Source organism: Trachymyrmex septentrionalis, unplaced genomic scaffold (genome assembly GCF_001594115.1).
Source record: "Trachymyrmex septentrionalis isolate Tsep2-gDNA-1 unplaced genomic scaffold, Tsep1.0 scaffold202, whole genome shotgun sequence".
NCBI lineage: Eukaryota > Metazoa > Arthropoda > Insecta > Hymenoptera > Formicidae > Trachymyrmex > Trachymyrmex septentrionalis.
The window spans coordinates 31,313-48,097 of record NW_017305203.1 but is presented as its reverse complement, the minus strand read 5'-3'; the positions used below and the strand labels follow the sequence as shown (position 1 = coordinate 48,097).

Below are 16,785 nucleotides of genomic sequence, written 5' to 3'. Positions count from 1 at the left end.
CGTGGATTTGTTATAAAGAAAATGAATTGCTTCAGTTTGTAAACTTGTATAATAACTGATAACTGAAAGTATCTAACGTGGATTGTGTAATAAGTATCTTTGGACTGTGTAATAAAAGAACTTGTATATATATATATATATATATATATATACATATTTTTGCATAATGCTCAAATATTCATCTACTTTACCGTATAAAATTAACAGTCCCTCGAGTTTCTTCAATGCAGTAATTGTCGCTGCCACCTTATGCTCATCCATTTCACTCTCAGCCGTTATGTTTCTGCTGCTCCAAACTTTTGTAGCTTCCCATTTCTGAGTTCTGATGCACCTTGAATAATGTATATTTTTTAGAACCTATTAATTCTCTCTAATTTTTATAAAGCAAAATTTCTCATATTTACCACAACCACATAGACGTGAAATATCTCCTTTCCGCTTCGGGATCGTGGATGCTGATTATGTTCTCTCCTTCTTGACTGTAATATTTAACACAATTTTGAAACGACAAGACTGTGAGACCGGTATCAAGTTGCACATCAGCACACATGGCGTAATACCAAGTCCGACCCGATTTATCCAAAACATTTCGCGATACGAATTCTGTAAATACAAGTTTTAAATATATTTTTATATGTAATTAAAATGTCAATTAATCTGATTTATATAGTTTATTAGATATATTTACAAGATATATTTAAAATTCATTAATAGTATTATATTAAGATTATTAAGATTTGTTTATTAATTCGAAGAACTCACCTAACTTTCTTAGCAAAGTTACGACTTCCGAATGACGACATGAAATCATGAGCAAGTGTACTAATCTTGGTAGTACGAGTAGTTTGAGGAATATGGAGCCCATAGTTTGTGCCATTCTCATCGTGATAAAACCGATTCTGATCGCTTTGTTGATTTCTCCTCTCAACCATCGCGAAAAAAATATCCCTGCATAAAGTTCAGCAATGACTTTGAGCTCTTGAAGTTCAAGTAAATCTCCTTTCTTTGCACAAATATTGAGAGCCTCTTTTTCCAAATAAGGAACAATTGACCTGCTCATAAATAATTAAATAATGTAACAAATGTTTTTGTTTCAATAACAAAAGATAATAAACTTAATAATGCTATAAACAATTGGTAATAAGTTTTATTGGCGGAAATTATTGATTAATTGATTTTATTAATTAAGAATTTTTTTGGTAGTTTTATATAATTTTAAATTTGGACTATCACATGGTTTGGTAGACGTGGGCAATGATCATCATGTTCGTGAACGAAGTACAGAGTGTGAGAAAATCATTTGACGCATCCAGTGCAGCGTTTAAGCTCCAGATGGCCGCTAGCCGTGCATGTTTCTTTCTATATTTTGATCCCTTTAAATTATAATTAATAACAATTATGTTGAGTCTTAAAATTTAATATAAATAAGGAGCCTTACTCTGAAAACAACAAACATCAATGTCAAACAATTAGCCAGTTGCTCAATATAATTTATAGTAAATTCATCGGCGGTATCAATATTCCAACGCTTAGGACAGATCAATCTCCATCTTAGCAGTTCGAGTTGAGTTGTAGACTTAAAGTCAATCGCGAATTTGCGTTGAGGAAAATGATAGCCTAGACTGATTATTGCCTCTTTCAGCTTCTTGCTTGCTTCGGAAATTAAACCGCTTTCCAAATGACATTTACCTTGAAACGTCTGAATTTTTGCGGTGAGATAAAGCAGAAAGATTGATTTCTCTTCATTGGATTCGGCTATCTATCGTTAAGGACCATTAACTTGTCTTTTTTTAAATCTACTTTACTATTTTTATCCTGTTATATCCGCTTTGCTTACTTGTTGAATCAGAATTTCAGCATTACTCAGAAGTCTGCGAGCTTGAGGTACATTGTTATTTGCTAAACAGATCTCCACAAATTCTAAAATCGCCGTCAAGATTATGTCTTGTTTTCCTGAAATAGAATAAGGTTTTAAATTATAATGATTTATAAAGGACCGAGCAAAGATCTTATGAAAAATGTTCCTCGGAATTAAATATTAAATTGGCTGGAATTAAAGTATAATATGTTGTTGTCCTCGACGTTCTGAACAAAAGTCTCAATAGGCACGACTTAATTTATTCGAAGGACATTTTCTATAAGATCTATGCCGGTCCTTTAAAGAGATTAGAAAATATTGTTACGTCCAATGGACACCACGATTTCTTCGTCTCGCGAACGTTTGATCGATAAAGTAAGGAACAAACAAGTATAATCAATAATAGTAATTTGAGGAAAGTTTTCGACCTAAAAACTATATTTGTTTAAAATCGAGTGATTCGCGATAATAAAATTTATATAGCATTAACGCATTGGAAATCAAGCGTTAAATCTTCTTTTGAGCGTCATGGAAATGGAAATCAAATAATTATTATCAAACCGTATTAGTATCAAGATGTTAAGCCGGGCCGCGAAACGATTCCTGCAATAATAAGAGTGATAGCGTGGACACGATACTTCAGAGAGAAGGTGATATGTTTAATTATCTCATATCATTATCACGTGACTCCAATGATAATGGTTCCACGCGTAGGCTTTAGACAGGGTCATAAATTTAATAATGACATCTTCCAATATTGGGAAAATCAACACAAACTGCGACTCACGCTTCTTGCTTCCCAAGGAGCAAGATTAACTAAATCCAGAATATTTGTTCATCGCTCAATGCGAGTGGAGTTGGATAAAACGTAGATAATTTTTTTCCTTTTGTAATTAAGACTAAGCAAACAATTATAAGAAAAGAAATCAGTAATTCACAACCCATTCTCCCCCTGTAACGAAAATTACCAATGGGCGATCATGAAACATTTTAGGAAGGTGATATATTTTCACCAATAAGAATGAAAACAAATTAAATCTACGCCGCAGGCGGTGCCAGCTTAAAGGCAAGTTTCCAATGACTAGTTAAACTGTTCAAGGAGAAGAAAATTCCATCAATCTGATTCCTCTATTTCCTAACTAGACACATCCTACTAAGAAACTTCCAAAAAGAAACCTATATAAATAGCGACAACACGAAACACAGAGCAATCATTCAAACAGAGAAACCGTTCTCTAATGCAAGCATCTTTACTAGTTAATGGATTCATCTATGCATGAATTCCAAAACCGAATTCACTACCACTGAAACCAGACTGTTGAGGCTTTCTTAAATAACATGGCACTCCGACACCTGACGACAATCTAAAAGTAAGTCTTTCTTTTTTTGTTTACTTCGGGAGCCTAACTAGTCACAATTCTTAGTGAGAACAAATAATCACCCTCGTTACCAAGGTTGGCTTCGGAACCAGGCTTAAAAGCCTGCTGGACAAAGCCTATCGGGAATACTTCGCAATCTTAAACCATTCTCAGAGTCAAGTAGACCCAGCGGAGAACCTTCTTTCGCTAGAACCTCTACCACATTCGCCACCAGCGGCTTCACCGGCCCCTCCGGTTCGATCGATTCACCAAAATGCAGAAGCGATATCTCCTTCTTCTTCTCCTCTCCGATCTTCGTCACTGGCGTTGTCGGGCGCTCTGACGGAGCGAATCTTTTCAGACACCCCACCTCTAACTCCTGACTTCTCTATCCCTCCGTCACCTCGTTCACAATCACCTGCTAACTCAACCTCGAGCGTGGAAATTCTGAAAGAGTTTTCTGCTCTTCCTCCTCTTCCACATAATAAATATTTCATCTACCTAATGACTCTTTGAGTCACTAATTGATAGATTCTTCCGCGCAACAGAATCTCTTCTATCAGATCATCGGCGATTACTTTGAAATCCAAACGAAATTCGAACTGACATAAATGCACCCAATGTTGATATCCGGGTACTCCTTTCGTGATCATCTCATCCATATCTCGTTCCCGTAGATTACTTCTACCTCTTTCCGCCCTCTTCCGCCGGTTGATAAAATTGATTACTAAAAATTTATCGCCTAGCTTTTCAAATTCACAGATTCATGCTTACCCATGATTTTTCAAATTTGTTGTTCTTAATATGATGATATATATATATCGTAGTAATAACAATATTAATAATAACAATTATTATTATTATTATAAATACAATATGAATAGTTCGTAAATAGTTTAGTATTTTATCTCCGCAGTACGCATTTCAAACTAACATTTTTTCATGATATACAATTCTTTCACCAACTTCATAGATTGCTTATTATAAAACCGAACAATTTTCTGTTAAGTATTATTTTTTCTACATCTTTATAAGGATAAACCTTTAATTAATTTTCATTATAAGTTAAAATGAAAGTTATTTGGTAATCATTCCACAAAACAAATATTGTATATATATATAATACATCAAAAATTTTGTGTTTAACAATAAACTATTATATAATATTGTTAATATGACGTTATCAATTTCTATTTAATTTAGAATCATAAGACCTCGTACTCACTCCCACTGCTTTTCAGAAATCACACGTGATCCTGTCCCGAATTATAAAGATTAAGTTGATTCCTTGACTCAAAATTCAAATCGATGTTCGATATTGTCCTTTCAGGACATTGACTCATATTCCGGAGCAATAAAAAGTGCGTCCGACTCTCAAGTATTCGCCTCTGCGAGTATACCTGTGAGATAAAGTCTGAGCGTTCTTCAAAACCCTCTCCACTCTCCTTCGTCATCTATCTGAACGTCATCTATCCCGAGAAATAAAACCTTCCAAAGGATTGGACGTAACAATATGTACAATAGTTATGCATAATATTGATTTACGTTGACTCACCGATTCCTTGACAATGTTCTAACATTTGAGCATATATAGTCATTAAGATAAGATGGCATTGACAGTTGCTGAAATCGACGTTAGAGAAGGTCTTGGTAAGTTTTCTGACTTTTTGAAAGATGTTAAGACAAATCGGTGTCCTTTCTGCTACCTCTTGAATATCTTGTAATAATATTTTCTTTAGATTATTATAAAATTATTGTAATTTTTAATTCTTTATATATTATATATGTAATTACAATATAATATTACAAATTTTTCATTTTTATTTCAAAATTGCTGCATATCTATAATAAAACAGCTTAATTATATGTATAATGCATAATCCATGCTGGATTTAAAACTGATTCCGGATAAATAAGATACCGTTTCCTGCCTCTTCTTTGACAGTATAAGTTTTTTCTTCAAGTTGATGTATCTCATTAATGTCAATAGTTAGTTTTGTTCTTTTAATTTCCTGCCCAGCCGTTTTCCCTAATAATCTTGAAAATTGTATCTCGCCACAAGCCATACATCGTTTAGTATGTTGCTGAAGATATTTTAACGCCTTACTGTGTAATTCCATTTTTTGATGTTCTGTGAGTGATCTTTGTATATAAAAAGATACGATCAATTTTATTAATATTTGAATCTTAAATCCTACAATAGAATTTAATATAAAATATTTTAAATATTATATATATATAATATACATATATATGTATCTATTGTTCTAGTATTATTATTATATCTGAATAGTAAAATCATCCATTACCTGTAAGTAGTTTCGCGGAACATCGACATTTTGAAATACATCAAACCACAAGACGTATACTGTGGTAGATCAGTTAGTTCTTCTAAATAAATTTGGCTTTTATTAAAAATTTTAAGTGAACATAATGGCATAATTTTATATTTTATATTTGAATGTTTGTTTCACTACCTGGTATCATAAGATTCACACATTGGCACGCAATTTGTGTCTCGAGAGGTTCCCTTATATTTCTATTTCTATTAAATACTAGTGGTCTACCGCTCATAGTAAAATCACCTCGTGCGCATCCAAAAATTCGAATCTCAAAGAGTTTCTTGACAGCTATGATAATAATAAGTACTTTGAACAATATTTAATAGCACAACAAAGTTATATAATTATTTAAATTATTCATTCTCTAAGAATTATAAAGTGTTGTTATTACAACATTTGTCCTAGATATCTCTTTACCGAGTCCAATTTCTCTCGTAGATTTATCTTCCATTAAGTATTGTAACATGTTTCTATTAATAATTTCTCCCAATACTGACGCGCATTTTAATAGCATTTGATCCAATGGTGTTAACGAGTCGAAAATTTTCAAAATCATTACTGGCAATATAATATATGATAATTATAAAATTATACGACAAAAAAATAAAAATATTGTGCAAATTACTAAATATATATTTCAAAATATTATATAAACAGAAATAAACATTAATTTATAAAACATATGGTAAATGTTCAGATAGAAAGATTGAGCCAGCGCCGATGATCTTGACCTTGACATGTTATTAAGATCATAACCCTGAGTAATCTCCAACAGATTTCGTTCAACAACGTCGTTGTTAAAAAAATTATTAATAAAAGAAGTTTTAGAAATATTGTCTTATAAGTAATATAACTCTATAATAGTATACAAGACTAATAGTATTAAAAGTCTGGAAACGATTGAATATCTCAAAAGCAAAGTATTTTTGAGAAAAATGTTTCAAACAAAAGTTATAAGGCTTAAAATGATCTATTCATTGATCACATTCGCTTGACCTTAGATGACATTGTCAAGGTCAAATCAAAGTTAAACTAATTTTTTAAAAATAGAATACTTATTTTTGATGCAAAAATTTAATAACTAGTGTCAAGAGCTTTTCAAGACACTATAATAAAGTTATTTTTCATTAAATATTTTTCTAGTTATAAGGCTTGAAGAGCAAGTACCGCGCATTAGCATTACGCAACGTATCCGATCGACAGCTAAAATCACCAGCTATTAGATTCTGGCATCAAAAATATGGTATCCCATTAAAAAAATCAATTTGATCTGACTTTAGCGACGTTACCCAAAGTCAAGCGAATGTGATTAGTGAATAGATTTTTTTAACTCCTACAACTTTTGTCCGAAATATTTTTCTCAAAAATACTTTGCTTCAGAGATATTCGACCGTTTCCAGACATTTGATATACTCTGTATATAATATTAAATATTACCTTACACCTCTTATTTATGGAAAATAATATCTTTCCAGGCAAAGCGAGGATTTTACCCTATCTCTCTCCCTTGCCGAGAGGTGCACTACTTTCTACGCGAAGGAGTTCCACTCCATCTGGTTTCCTGCGAAAGGCGCACGATTTTCCACGTAAAGCGAGTTTCACTCTACTTCCTCTCCTGCTTAGGAATTCATGACTTTCCACACGAAATGAGTTTCATCCTACTAACCTTTCTCTGCCTACGGGCGTGTGACTTTCCATGCAAAGTAAAATCTATCCGCATAAAAAATAATATGCCCATTGGCAGGGGTAAAGATGGGGTTGGAACTCGATTCGCGTGAAAAGTCATGCGCTTCTAAGCAGAGGGGGGAGAGGTGGGATGAAACTCGCTTTGCGTGGAAGATCATGCGCCCCTTGGCAGGGGGTGAGGTGAAGTGAATCTCACTTTGCGTGGAAAGTCATTATAGATAAGCAGGAGAGAGTATATAGGAATAGTTCTTAATATTACTTATATGTAGCAAAAATGAGAAGTTATTTTTCATGATGACTAAAATTTGTTGGAGGTTATTCAAGCTTACAACCTTGACAACATATGTCAAGGTCATTAGTGCTGGCTCCCTCCACCTGAATATTTATCGAAAATAATCTTAATTACCGTCCATTGTCACTTCAGCATCTCCCTCTTCTGGTATAAAACCTTCTGTAAATTTGCAAACGACAATTGTTTCCTCATCATAAATTGGCATTTCCGTTTGGTGAAGGATGGTTTGCAATGATGATTCTATCATCGAAGGCATTGCACTGTTCTAAAATTAAAACGAATATCTTATCATTTCATAATTAGAAAAAATTAATAAAACAAAAGAGAGGAAATATACACTATAGCTTGTCTTGTACATTTTCCACTTGTCTGAACGTTCTTCTTCGTTGTTTGGAAAGATATCTTCTGAGTCAGATCTAAACATTTATTGATTATTATGTATTTGTAATAATTTTATATTAATCACTGTTATGGATAATATTAATATATCTGCAAGTAAGAAAAAATATTTCATAGCTTATTATCTAATAAAATTATTATCTACAATAAACAGATATTTGGAAAGATTTAAATTCAATTTTTTGATTTGTTTTAAATACTTTTTCTTTTTCTTATAATTTAATTTTACGTTATCAAATTGTATATTCACAAGAGAAGAAAAATATCAGATAAATTAGAATCTAGAATTATAAATAAAATAATAAGACCTTTTTAGCATATAAATGGGAGGAAGTACATAACCCATTTTCTCGGCAATCATTTTGCTGATATGTACTGTTACAAGACTACCAGATTGCGTGAGACTCAGCAAATAGCTTTCTATCCATCCTGGATTACCAAAACTTTTTTCTTGAATCAATCTAAAAATATGAAGTGCAAATATATAAAATATAATCACAGAGAAATTTATGTATATTGTGACTGTTTATCAATAAAAGTTATTTAGAATGGTCAACCTCTCGAGTTCCGGAGGAATTCCGTTTGCATCGAGGAACTGACATGCAAGCCCTGCGTGGTACCATTTGTCTATGCAACCCAATTCGATGATCTATTAATAATAAAAAATAATTTATAGTTTTGCTTATATCTCTCTGCGTAGTAATAAAGTTAAATGTAGAAAAATATATTGCACATGCAAATTTAATGCAATATTTATATTTTTTATTGTAAAATATTAATTATAAAAAATAAGGAAAAAACGCGTTATTGACGGTATTAAGGAAATCACTTTAATTATCGATTTCAATGTTCGTACTCGTGCTCTCTCTAAAATATCGGGGTATATTTCGTATTCGCCGTTAAACATGCGTCCAAAGCTGAGAATAAAGAAGACTGTGTTTTGTTTGATCATCGTACGAAACAATGTCATAGAATCATTGTCACTATGCTGAGTGTCGTCGATAATTATCACCCATAGTTCCTTGAAACAGATTCTCATTAATTTGAATAGAAACTTGAGCAACACATTGTGCTTTTGTTTGCTAGATAGCTCTGTGTAGTGTGAATCCATCATGAAATGCACATTGAAGGGTTGATTAAGGGCACAAAGAAATTCTGGATTGTCAATACCGCTTAGTCGTGACATCAGTATTTCTTCGCGGTCTGTCGGGGTACTGACGGCACTGAAGCCCAACGGTATGGAAAATATCAGTTGGAACAAACTGTAAGAAGTCTGCGTTAAAAAAAAAATTACTTATTTTTTTTAACTTTATTCTGACTCTTAATCTAATCTTTAATTGAAAAAAATAAAAAATTTAATAGTTATTTAACAGATAAGTGCTTTATTAAAATAATGGTAAATATGCATTTTAAGTTACGCCTCACCGATTTCAATGTCCTTTAGATACATTGTAGGAGAGAGTGTTCTGAGTAATTCTCCACAAGAATTAAATGGGAGACGTAATTGGTTTTAGAAGATATAATAAATTAAAGTTCTATAATAAAATCCCCCTGCTTATAGGCGCGCGACTTCGACGCGAAAAGATTTTCACGCCACCACTCTTTCCCCTGCTTCGGAGCGCAACTTTCTGAGATTTACCGTATTTCTTTGAAAAGTTGTGTGCCCTGAGCAGAGGGGGAGGTGAGGTGGGAGTCGCTTCGTGTGGAAATCGTGAGCTAAACAGGGGAGGAAGTGGGGTGAAAGTTGCTTCGCGTGAAAAGTCGTATGCTATGACTTTATTATGAAGCTTTTAATTTATTATATCTTCTAAATCACAATGCCGTTCGCCACTTAATTCTTGTGGGAAATCACTCAGGACACTCTCCCCTACAACATATCTAGGACATTGAAATCGGTGAAGTGTAACTTAAAATGCATATTTACTGAAATAATAATAATTTCTGATTAAAATGTGATAAAAGAAAGATAATAAGCTTTTGATTTTGTGTATGTTACTTCTAACATCAATTAAATTAAATTAAATTAAATATGTGTTAAAAAAAGTCCTGCAGTCAACCTTAGCATCGCCCATGACCAAAGGGATATAGTTGTGTGGTACATTTGCAGGTATATTCTGTGCAATTTCATCCAACAATCTCGTCTTGCCGATTCTCGGTTCACCTCTAAAAAAGAAGACACTAAAAATAATCAGATTATGAATAAGAAAATAGATAATAAGATTATAAATAAAGAAGACAGATAGGATTAATACGAAAATATTAATAAATGTTATAAAAATAATTTACAAATTAATAATCAGAAGAAAATTACAAATTAAGAAAATAAATTAAAGTTTCAATGGAATGTTAGATTTCACCCACTTTATAATTAGCATATTGTGTTTAAGCTGCGAATGATTCCTTGTTACATTCACAGTAAAACGTGTTATCAAATTTGATAGCATTTGTCGAAAAATTTTGATTTCCTCTTCTCGTCCAAGCAAAGGATACTTTTTCTGTATTAATTCAGGCGTAGTAAATCTATAATCAAATATTAATTCATGTATTTTTCAGAAATAACCTATTATTTTATATTAAACAGCAATTTCCAGAAAATTATGACATCAAAAAATTGCAAAATACTTTATCTGTTCTTGAAACTCATAAACCGGACCGACATTTGTGATTCCTTTCAGATGTCTTGGCTCTTGCAGTATAAAGTGTCTCGCTTCAAGACGAGAGCGCAAAAAACTCTCTCGATCGCATATTACCTTAAAGATAAGAATTACACTGCTGCGTAAAATAAAAGTAAAATATTTATTATATTTTAATTATAAAAGAGCGTTAAAATTTAATGTCGATGGTAACTTATTTTTCAATTTATTAACATATTTGCGAAAGAAAGTTTGCCTAAATCTAAAATGACAACAAACAGAATATGAACAAAAGTTAAATAATTATTTTTTTCAGATTCAAATTACTTTATTATTGTATGCGACCATTAAACGGGCTGCTATGTTAACTGCCATTCCGATTACAGTGTACTCCCTTCGTAAAATATGACCAACTACACCACAATATGTCATTCCAGTGGTAACAGCGATTGTCACAGATTGTACGTTTTTTATTGTTAGAAGATCCTGCCGCACCTTACTGGCGCATCTCAATCCGATCTGTGATTCCAACACGTGTTTGTCGCCCCGCAGTCCAAATATGCAAAGAAATATTAGGTCTTTGTCGAAAAGAGATGTCTTGTTCACGCATCCGTTCATCTCACAAACTACCCTTGAAAAATAGAAACTCATTGTTTATACTTATTTAAAAAATATTCATAACGGTATAATAAATATTATACGTATATACATATATATATATAGAAAAAAAAAAAAATATATATGGATAAGTGCTTTTTAAATTAATTATCATAATATTTGATATAAAAAGAAAACATTATTTTTGCGGTTTACGGCGTTAATATAAATATAATTATTAATATAGTTCTAGATAATAAAACAAGATAAAAATATAAATTTGGATATTTACCCGCAGACTAATTTATAAGCCGTGTCAACGAGCGAGATCAATTCTTCGTTATTCACAACCGTTGTGATGATGTTGGTAAAGAGTATGACCACTTGCCTCATCTCTGTAAGATATTCTAATGGCTCGTCCATTTCTACTGATCGTATTACTGGTCTAAGCATGTAGCTTCTCAACAAATCTTTCAATCCCTCTTTAGCTGCCTTTATAACTTTGGGTCTTACTACAAAATTAAATATTTATAAATGCAATTTGCAATCTAATTAATTTGAAACAATGTAAATGTTACGTCCAGACCACAAGATTCTTTCGATTTCATGAGAAGTCGAGGGAGTTAAGAGAGGGAATGGAAAGACATAACTGATACCATTCTTGTGACTTATCGCTCTGTGGATGCGTGTCAAAAGTCGAAAGCACTCGAGTAAATCTTTGGTGCGGGTTAACGCAAATGCAAAGCGTTATTACGTCGCTCGAGATAGTGCAACCGTTGGTCCTCTATTTTGATCAAGAAACTCAATCCTTTTGATCAGAGAACAGATCTTGTAGGATCTTGGAATTAAGGATATGAAATTGAGAGCCGAACTAACTAATTTCTTGGATTAATTATTTTATAAATTTATTATTTGGGATACATGTTGATTCAATAGAATAAGGTCACCTATTATGGGATAGGCTTTTAATATGAGATAGCGGGGTTTCTGCTAAACTAATAAGTTCATGTATATGGTTTTATCGTAAACTTTTTACTCTTAGAATAAATCCTGTTTAGTTGAAAATTCATTATTAAATCATGCATGTAGTCGTTGCAAAAAAAGATTTTTTATGTACCCTGTATATTCTCGATTGTTTTTTGAAAAGATTTATGAAATCGAATGTTATAAAATTTTAGTGAGGTTAGCCTTTAACTCTTGTTTTACTATATAAAAATAAATATTGAGTAATAAAGTTTACATACAGTGATAGAGAGTAAGATCGTATTGATAAGAAAACATGTGATATATATATATATATATATATATAATATATATATATATATAATGATTTATTTAATTGCAAATATTTGACCATTGGAGATTATTCCCCTTATTTTCATTTTTGCACTAAAAATTTATTTTTATGTAAAAATAAAAATAAGAGATACAATCTCCAATGGCTTTGATTTTGACAAATATTATATTATTATTTAGGACATGATCCTGAACAACATTTAAGAGGTTTTAACCGGTTTAGTCGGACACTTTGCGTCATACTAAATGCCGGCGATATTGTAACTTTCAAAACTTATAACTCAAAAACTACTCAATAAAAAACTTTATTCTAGTGTTTTGGACAGTTCTTGACACTAACTATTGTATTAGATTCTGGAATAAAAAATAGGGTGTTCCATTTTAAAAAATCGATGACCTTAATCTGACTTTAGCGATGTCACCCAAGGTCAAACTAATCAGATCTCGGAATGAATTATTAAAAATATTACACTTTTGTAGGAAACATTTCTTTCGGAAATGCTTAGTTTATGTAAGAGACATTTTATCAGTCCGGGACTTTTTACTCACTCTGTATACCTCTTATATAAATCTTATATCATAAACAAGAAGTTTTATTTTTTTTTTTCAGTATTTAACTTTGATTTAATTATTATGATTCATTTTTTGGGACTAAGATTCGAAAGATAGGAGTGACTAATGAGATTTATTTGCTGGATTTTTAGATTATTGAGTAAGCTTTCCGAAAATAGGAGTAATTAGAGCCGTTCGTTTTTTATGTAAGCTGGAAAATTTAAATTAGGCTTATCTATAAGTCATAAGATCACTGGGCGTGCATATAATCTCAATCGAATATTGATGATTAATATTTTTTTTTAATTGATGTTTAGTTATTAATAATAATTAATCAATCCATCCGAAAATCGATATTTGATCGGCCATCCTACTGACTCCTACTGGAGATAATCACAAGTTATTCACATTTAAAGAATAACACATTTAAAGAATGTGTTTTTGTTATATATATATTTATCACATAATATAATTATGTACATTAAACGTAATTAAGTTACATCCATATACCATTCTATAAATAAGACATAACAAATATAAAATACATTTACATCACTAAGCCATAATAGAAAAAGATGTAAATAATATATGTTTTGGTTACATTTGCAGAAATGTATACTATAGTAACTGATATCAACAGGTATCATTAAAATTATGAGATTGTACTTTGCTAAAAAATTACATCACTACGATGTAACATAAATTACAATGTTTCATAAATTATACGTCATTTTGTCAGTGTTTGAGCATATTTTTTTACATTTATTTTTGCACTTTGAGAGAAGTGACTTCGTTGTATAAACATATTAAGGGACAACAAATGTGATAAATTGATAAGAAAACGATCGATCAATAAGTACTATTGCAAATTATTTCTCATTATTCGTCAATATAACAAATAATCAAAATAATCAGTATCGCTAGCAAATAAAGTTTGTCCAAAAGATAAATTAGGTTCTATATAGTTTGCTTCTATTATGCTATTAATTAATTATTTTTATGCAATTAGATAATAATATATACAATTGTCGTGTAGATTTTTCCTTTATAAATACAAAAATATAAAGAATAAGTATTTAATATGAATAGATCATTATCATTTCCTAAGTGAATAAATACCAGTGTATTATTTCGTTTCCATGTAACCTCTTCAAATATTAATAATATTAAACAGCAGAGGCATGAAATTAATATAAGGAATGGTTTCAATAGGAGGTATAAGTAATATTGGCAATGACTCGATCACAAGCCTGCGATTAGCTCAGCATAAGTGTATTAGGCTGTTTTAGAGATCATAGGTTCAAATCTTAGCAGCAATACAATGCGTTTTTCAATAATTAATTGTAGTTAATAAAACAAGAATTTATGCGAAATAGTAAATAATAAATTAAACTCGAAAAACAAAAGTAAATAATAACAAAAAAATTATTTTTTTTGTTAAGATATATAACCGTAATCTTTTTATTACATAAAAAAATAGTTTTTATTTAAGAACATTTTTGTTACATATAAAAAAATATATTTCTTTCATTTAAAAAAAGAGTTGCAAAACTACATAAATTATTTTTTTTAATTCTAATAGCAAGAAATAACCAAAAAACTTCTTTAAATCAAAGAAATTGAGTCGATGTCAATAAGTAACAAATAAATAACAATTTTACCTATTTATGAGATGTCACAGTGACAAATTTTACATTGCGTAAATGTTATATATGCATTTCATCTCAATACATAATTGTTATATGTCAATCCTGTCCGTTTCGTATTTAAATCATATCACTGTGCAACTATTATAGATAAATTGGGACGACAAATTTGAGAACATTCTCCGCAAATTTATGTAACTTTTGACATCACCATTATGATCCAAAAAATTAAAATTATGTACGAGTTTGTGATGTATTTGTGTTTGCTGGGTTGACTATAGGGATAAGTAAAATAATTGAGGCTACATTAAAAATAAAACACGCGAGACACGTAAATGTCTGAGCACGCAGCAGCGACTGCCGCTCAGTAATATCTTGTTGTGAACACATCTATGATAGAAGTTATGCCACAATTTGAAAAAAAATCGTACATCAAAATAAATATTTTTATTCTTAAAATTTTTGTTTTACAATCGTATATGCTTGTCTATGATATTTGATTTCTACTTAGAAAGTAAGTGTAGTTCTTACTTAATAAAGTCCAACAGATTTTTTTTGTTTATGTGTCTTTGTTATCGTATATTATTAATGTTTTTAAAAAATGAACGAATGGGGATAGTAGACTAATCACAGCATGGAACTGTATAATTCATTAGTAACGACTCTTACAGTACTTACTCAAAATTTTATTCCTTTAAAGAGACTTTCCTCAGTGGTAAATGTTATAAGTTTAGTTCCCTCAGTCCAATCTCGAAAACTAAGCTCATTCGACGTGTTTTTGCACAAAATAAACAAATTTTGCAAAAAAAAGCATTGTTTTGTCCTGCGAAGCGAATATTTGTGTTTAAAATATATTTTTATAAAAGTTTTATTAATATGTAGCTAAAGATGTAGCTTGAAATACATTAATCTTTATTTTAATAATCTTAATCAAATTATCCCGGTCTCGAGGTTAGTTGAATCAGATAGAATGTATTAGAAAAATGCATTTTTTCATATTAGTTATTAGTTTCCCTTTATTATTAAAAATATTATTAGATAGTCAAATGTATGTAGTAACTGGTGTAGAATTCATTTTTTTAATAAGTCTCTTAATTTTGTTTATAAAAATTCGAAACTGAAAAATGAGTCTATTAGCCCGCTCTCCCCTACATACTATATATACATGTATGTATAAATAAAAAAATAGTAAAATATTAAAAAGTTGATAAAAAATTCTGAAAAAATTCTTAGAGTTTTATGAGAAGAAAATAAACAATTTTTATCTCTTGCAGTTTTTCTGTCAAGTTGATGGTACTTGAGAAAAAAATTACTAAAAATCAATATTTGGCAATTCTTAGTAATTAATATCTTGTTAATTATTGCGAAAATTGCAAAATGGTACTTTTTGACTCACTGGCCTAGTTTCCATCAAGATTTTAAACCGAACTGTTACAGTCAAACGACAGGGGAATGCTCGACTGTAGTTGTTGGTTCTTACATTTTGATTCGGATTATACTCTCGGTGGAAACTAGGCCATTATCAGTTTGGTCCGCTCTCTATCTACACAAAGAGCGATTAATAAAAAATTTCGGAACACACTGTAAATATACAAAATCAGAAGTCCCTAGAATTTGTATATTTCTCATGATACCGGTCACCACACAGACAGGTGAATTCCGATTAAACACATCACAATTGAACGAATAGAACTAGTGCAATACTGATGCACACTGAGTACAATTGTTCCACACTAAGGATATAGCCACACTAACATATAAATATATGCGTAAAGAAAGTTATCCAATCACATAATATTGATCCACAATGACTGAAAGTAGACTATTGTCATTGACATTACTAGTAATAAAAAACAAACTGATGAAAAATCTTGATTTGATTAGTGAATTTGCGCATAATAAATGAAAAAAAGTTTGTTTATATGTAAATACCTAAATCTTTCTAATATACACTAAATCTCAATAAAATATAAATTATCTTTAATATGTGCTTCTTTTGTAACATTCACAACTATATGTATCTTGTACCTATAAGCATAGACAGAAGTCGTTGTACAAACAATCATATTTGCAGAGTATAAAAAATGGAAAACATAAAGTTACTAGAGTATAGAAATGGAAGACAT

The 16,785-nt window shown here is 30.9% G+C and overlaps 1 protein-coding gene across 1 annotated transcript in view; it reads right to left on the bottom strand.

The window, feature by feature from the left end:
* The window catches only part of LOC108747885 (adenylate cyclase type 10-like), a gene marked incomplete at its 5' end in the record, with an annotated part of 13,676 nt that extends 1,785 nt beyond the window's left edge, over nucleotides 1–11,891 (bottom strand). Inside the window, 22 exons of the mRNA XM_018485774.1 lie at nucleotides 192–331; nucleotides 405–603; nucleotides 763–1,052; nucleotides 1,234–1,373; nucleotides 1,439–1,759; nucleotides 1,838–1,953; nucleotides 4,772–4,933; nucleotides 5,138–5,358; nucleotides 5,526–5,607; nucleotides 5,694–5,846; nucleotides 5,976–6,116; nucleotides 7,651–7,801; nucleotides 7,874–7,952; nucleotides 8,244–8,396; nucleotides 8,493–8,584; nucleotides 8,792–9,208; nucleotides 9,993–10,098; nucleotides 10,297–10,455; nucleotides 10,558–10,685; nucleotides 10,896–11,199; nucleotides 11,458–11,677; nucleotides 11,822–11,891. Coding sequence (XP_018341276.1) covers nucleotides 192–331; nucleotides 405–603; nucleotides 763–1,052; nucleotides 1,234–1,373; nucleotides 1,439–1,759; nucleotides 1,838–1,953; nucleotides 4,772–4,933; nucleotides 5,138–5,358; nucleotides 5,526–5,607; nucleotides 5,694–5,846; nucleotides 5,976–6,116; nucleotides 7,651–7,801; nucleotides 7,874–7,952; nucleotides 8,244–8,396; nucleotides 8,493–8,584; nucleotides 8,792–9,208; nucleotides 9,993–10,098; nucleotides 10,297–10,455; nucleotides 10,558–10,685; nucleotides 10,896–11,199; nucleotides 11,458–11,677; nucleotides 11,822–11,891 — 3,844 coding nt within the window. The remainder of the gene's footprint in view (nucleotides 1–191; nucleotides 332–404; nucleotides 604–762; nucleotides 1,053–1,233; nucleotides 1,374–1,438; nucleotides 1,760–1,837; nucleotides 1,954–4,771; nucleotides 4,934–5,137; nucleotides 5,359–5,525; nucleotides 5,608–5,693; nucleotides 5,847–5,975; nucleotides 6,117–7,650; nucleotides 7,802–7,873; nucleotides 7,953–8,243; nucleotides 8,397–8,492; nucleotides 8,585–8,791; nucleotides 9,209–9,992; nucleotides 10,099–10,296; nucleotides 10,456–10,557; nucleotides 10,686–10,895; nucleotides 11,200–11,457; nucleotides 11,678–11,821) is intronic.
* Nucleotides 11,892–16,785: the final 4,894 nt, after the last annotated feature.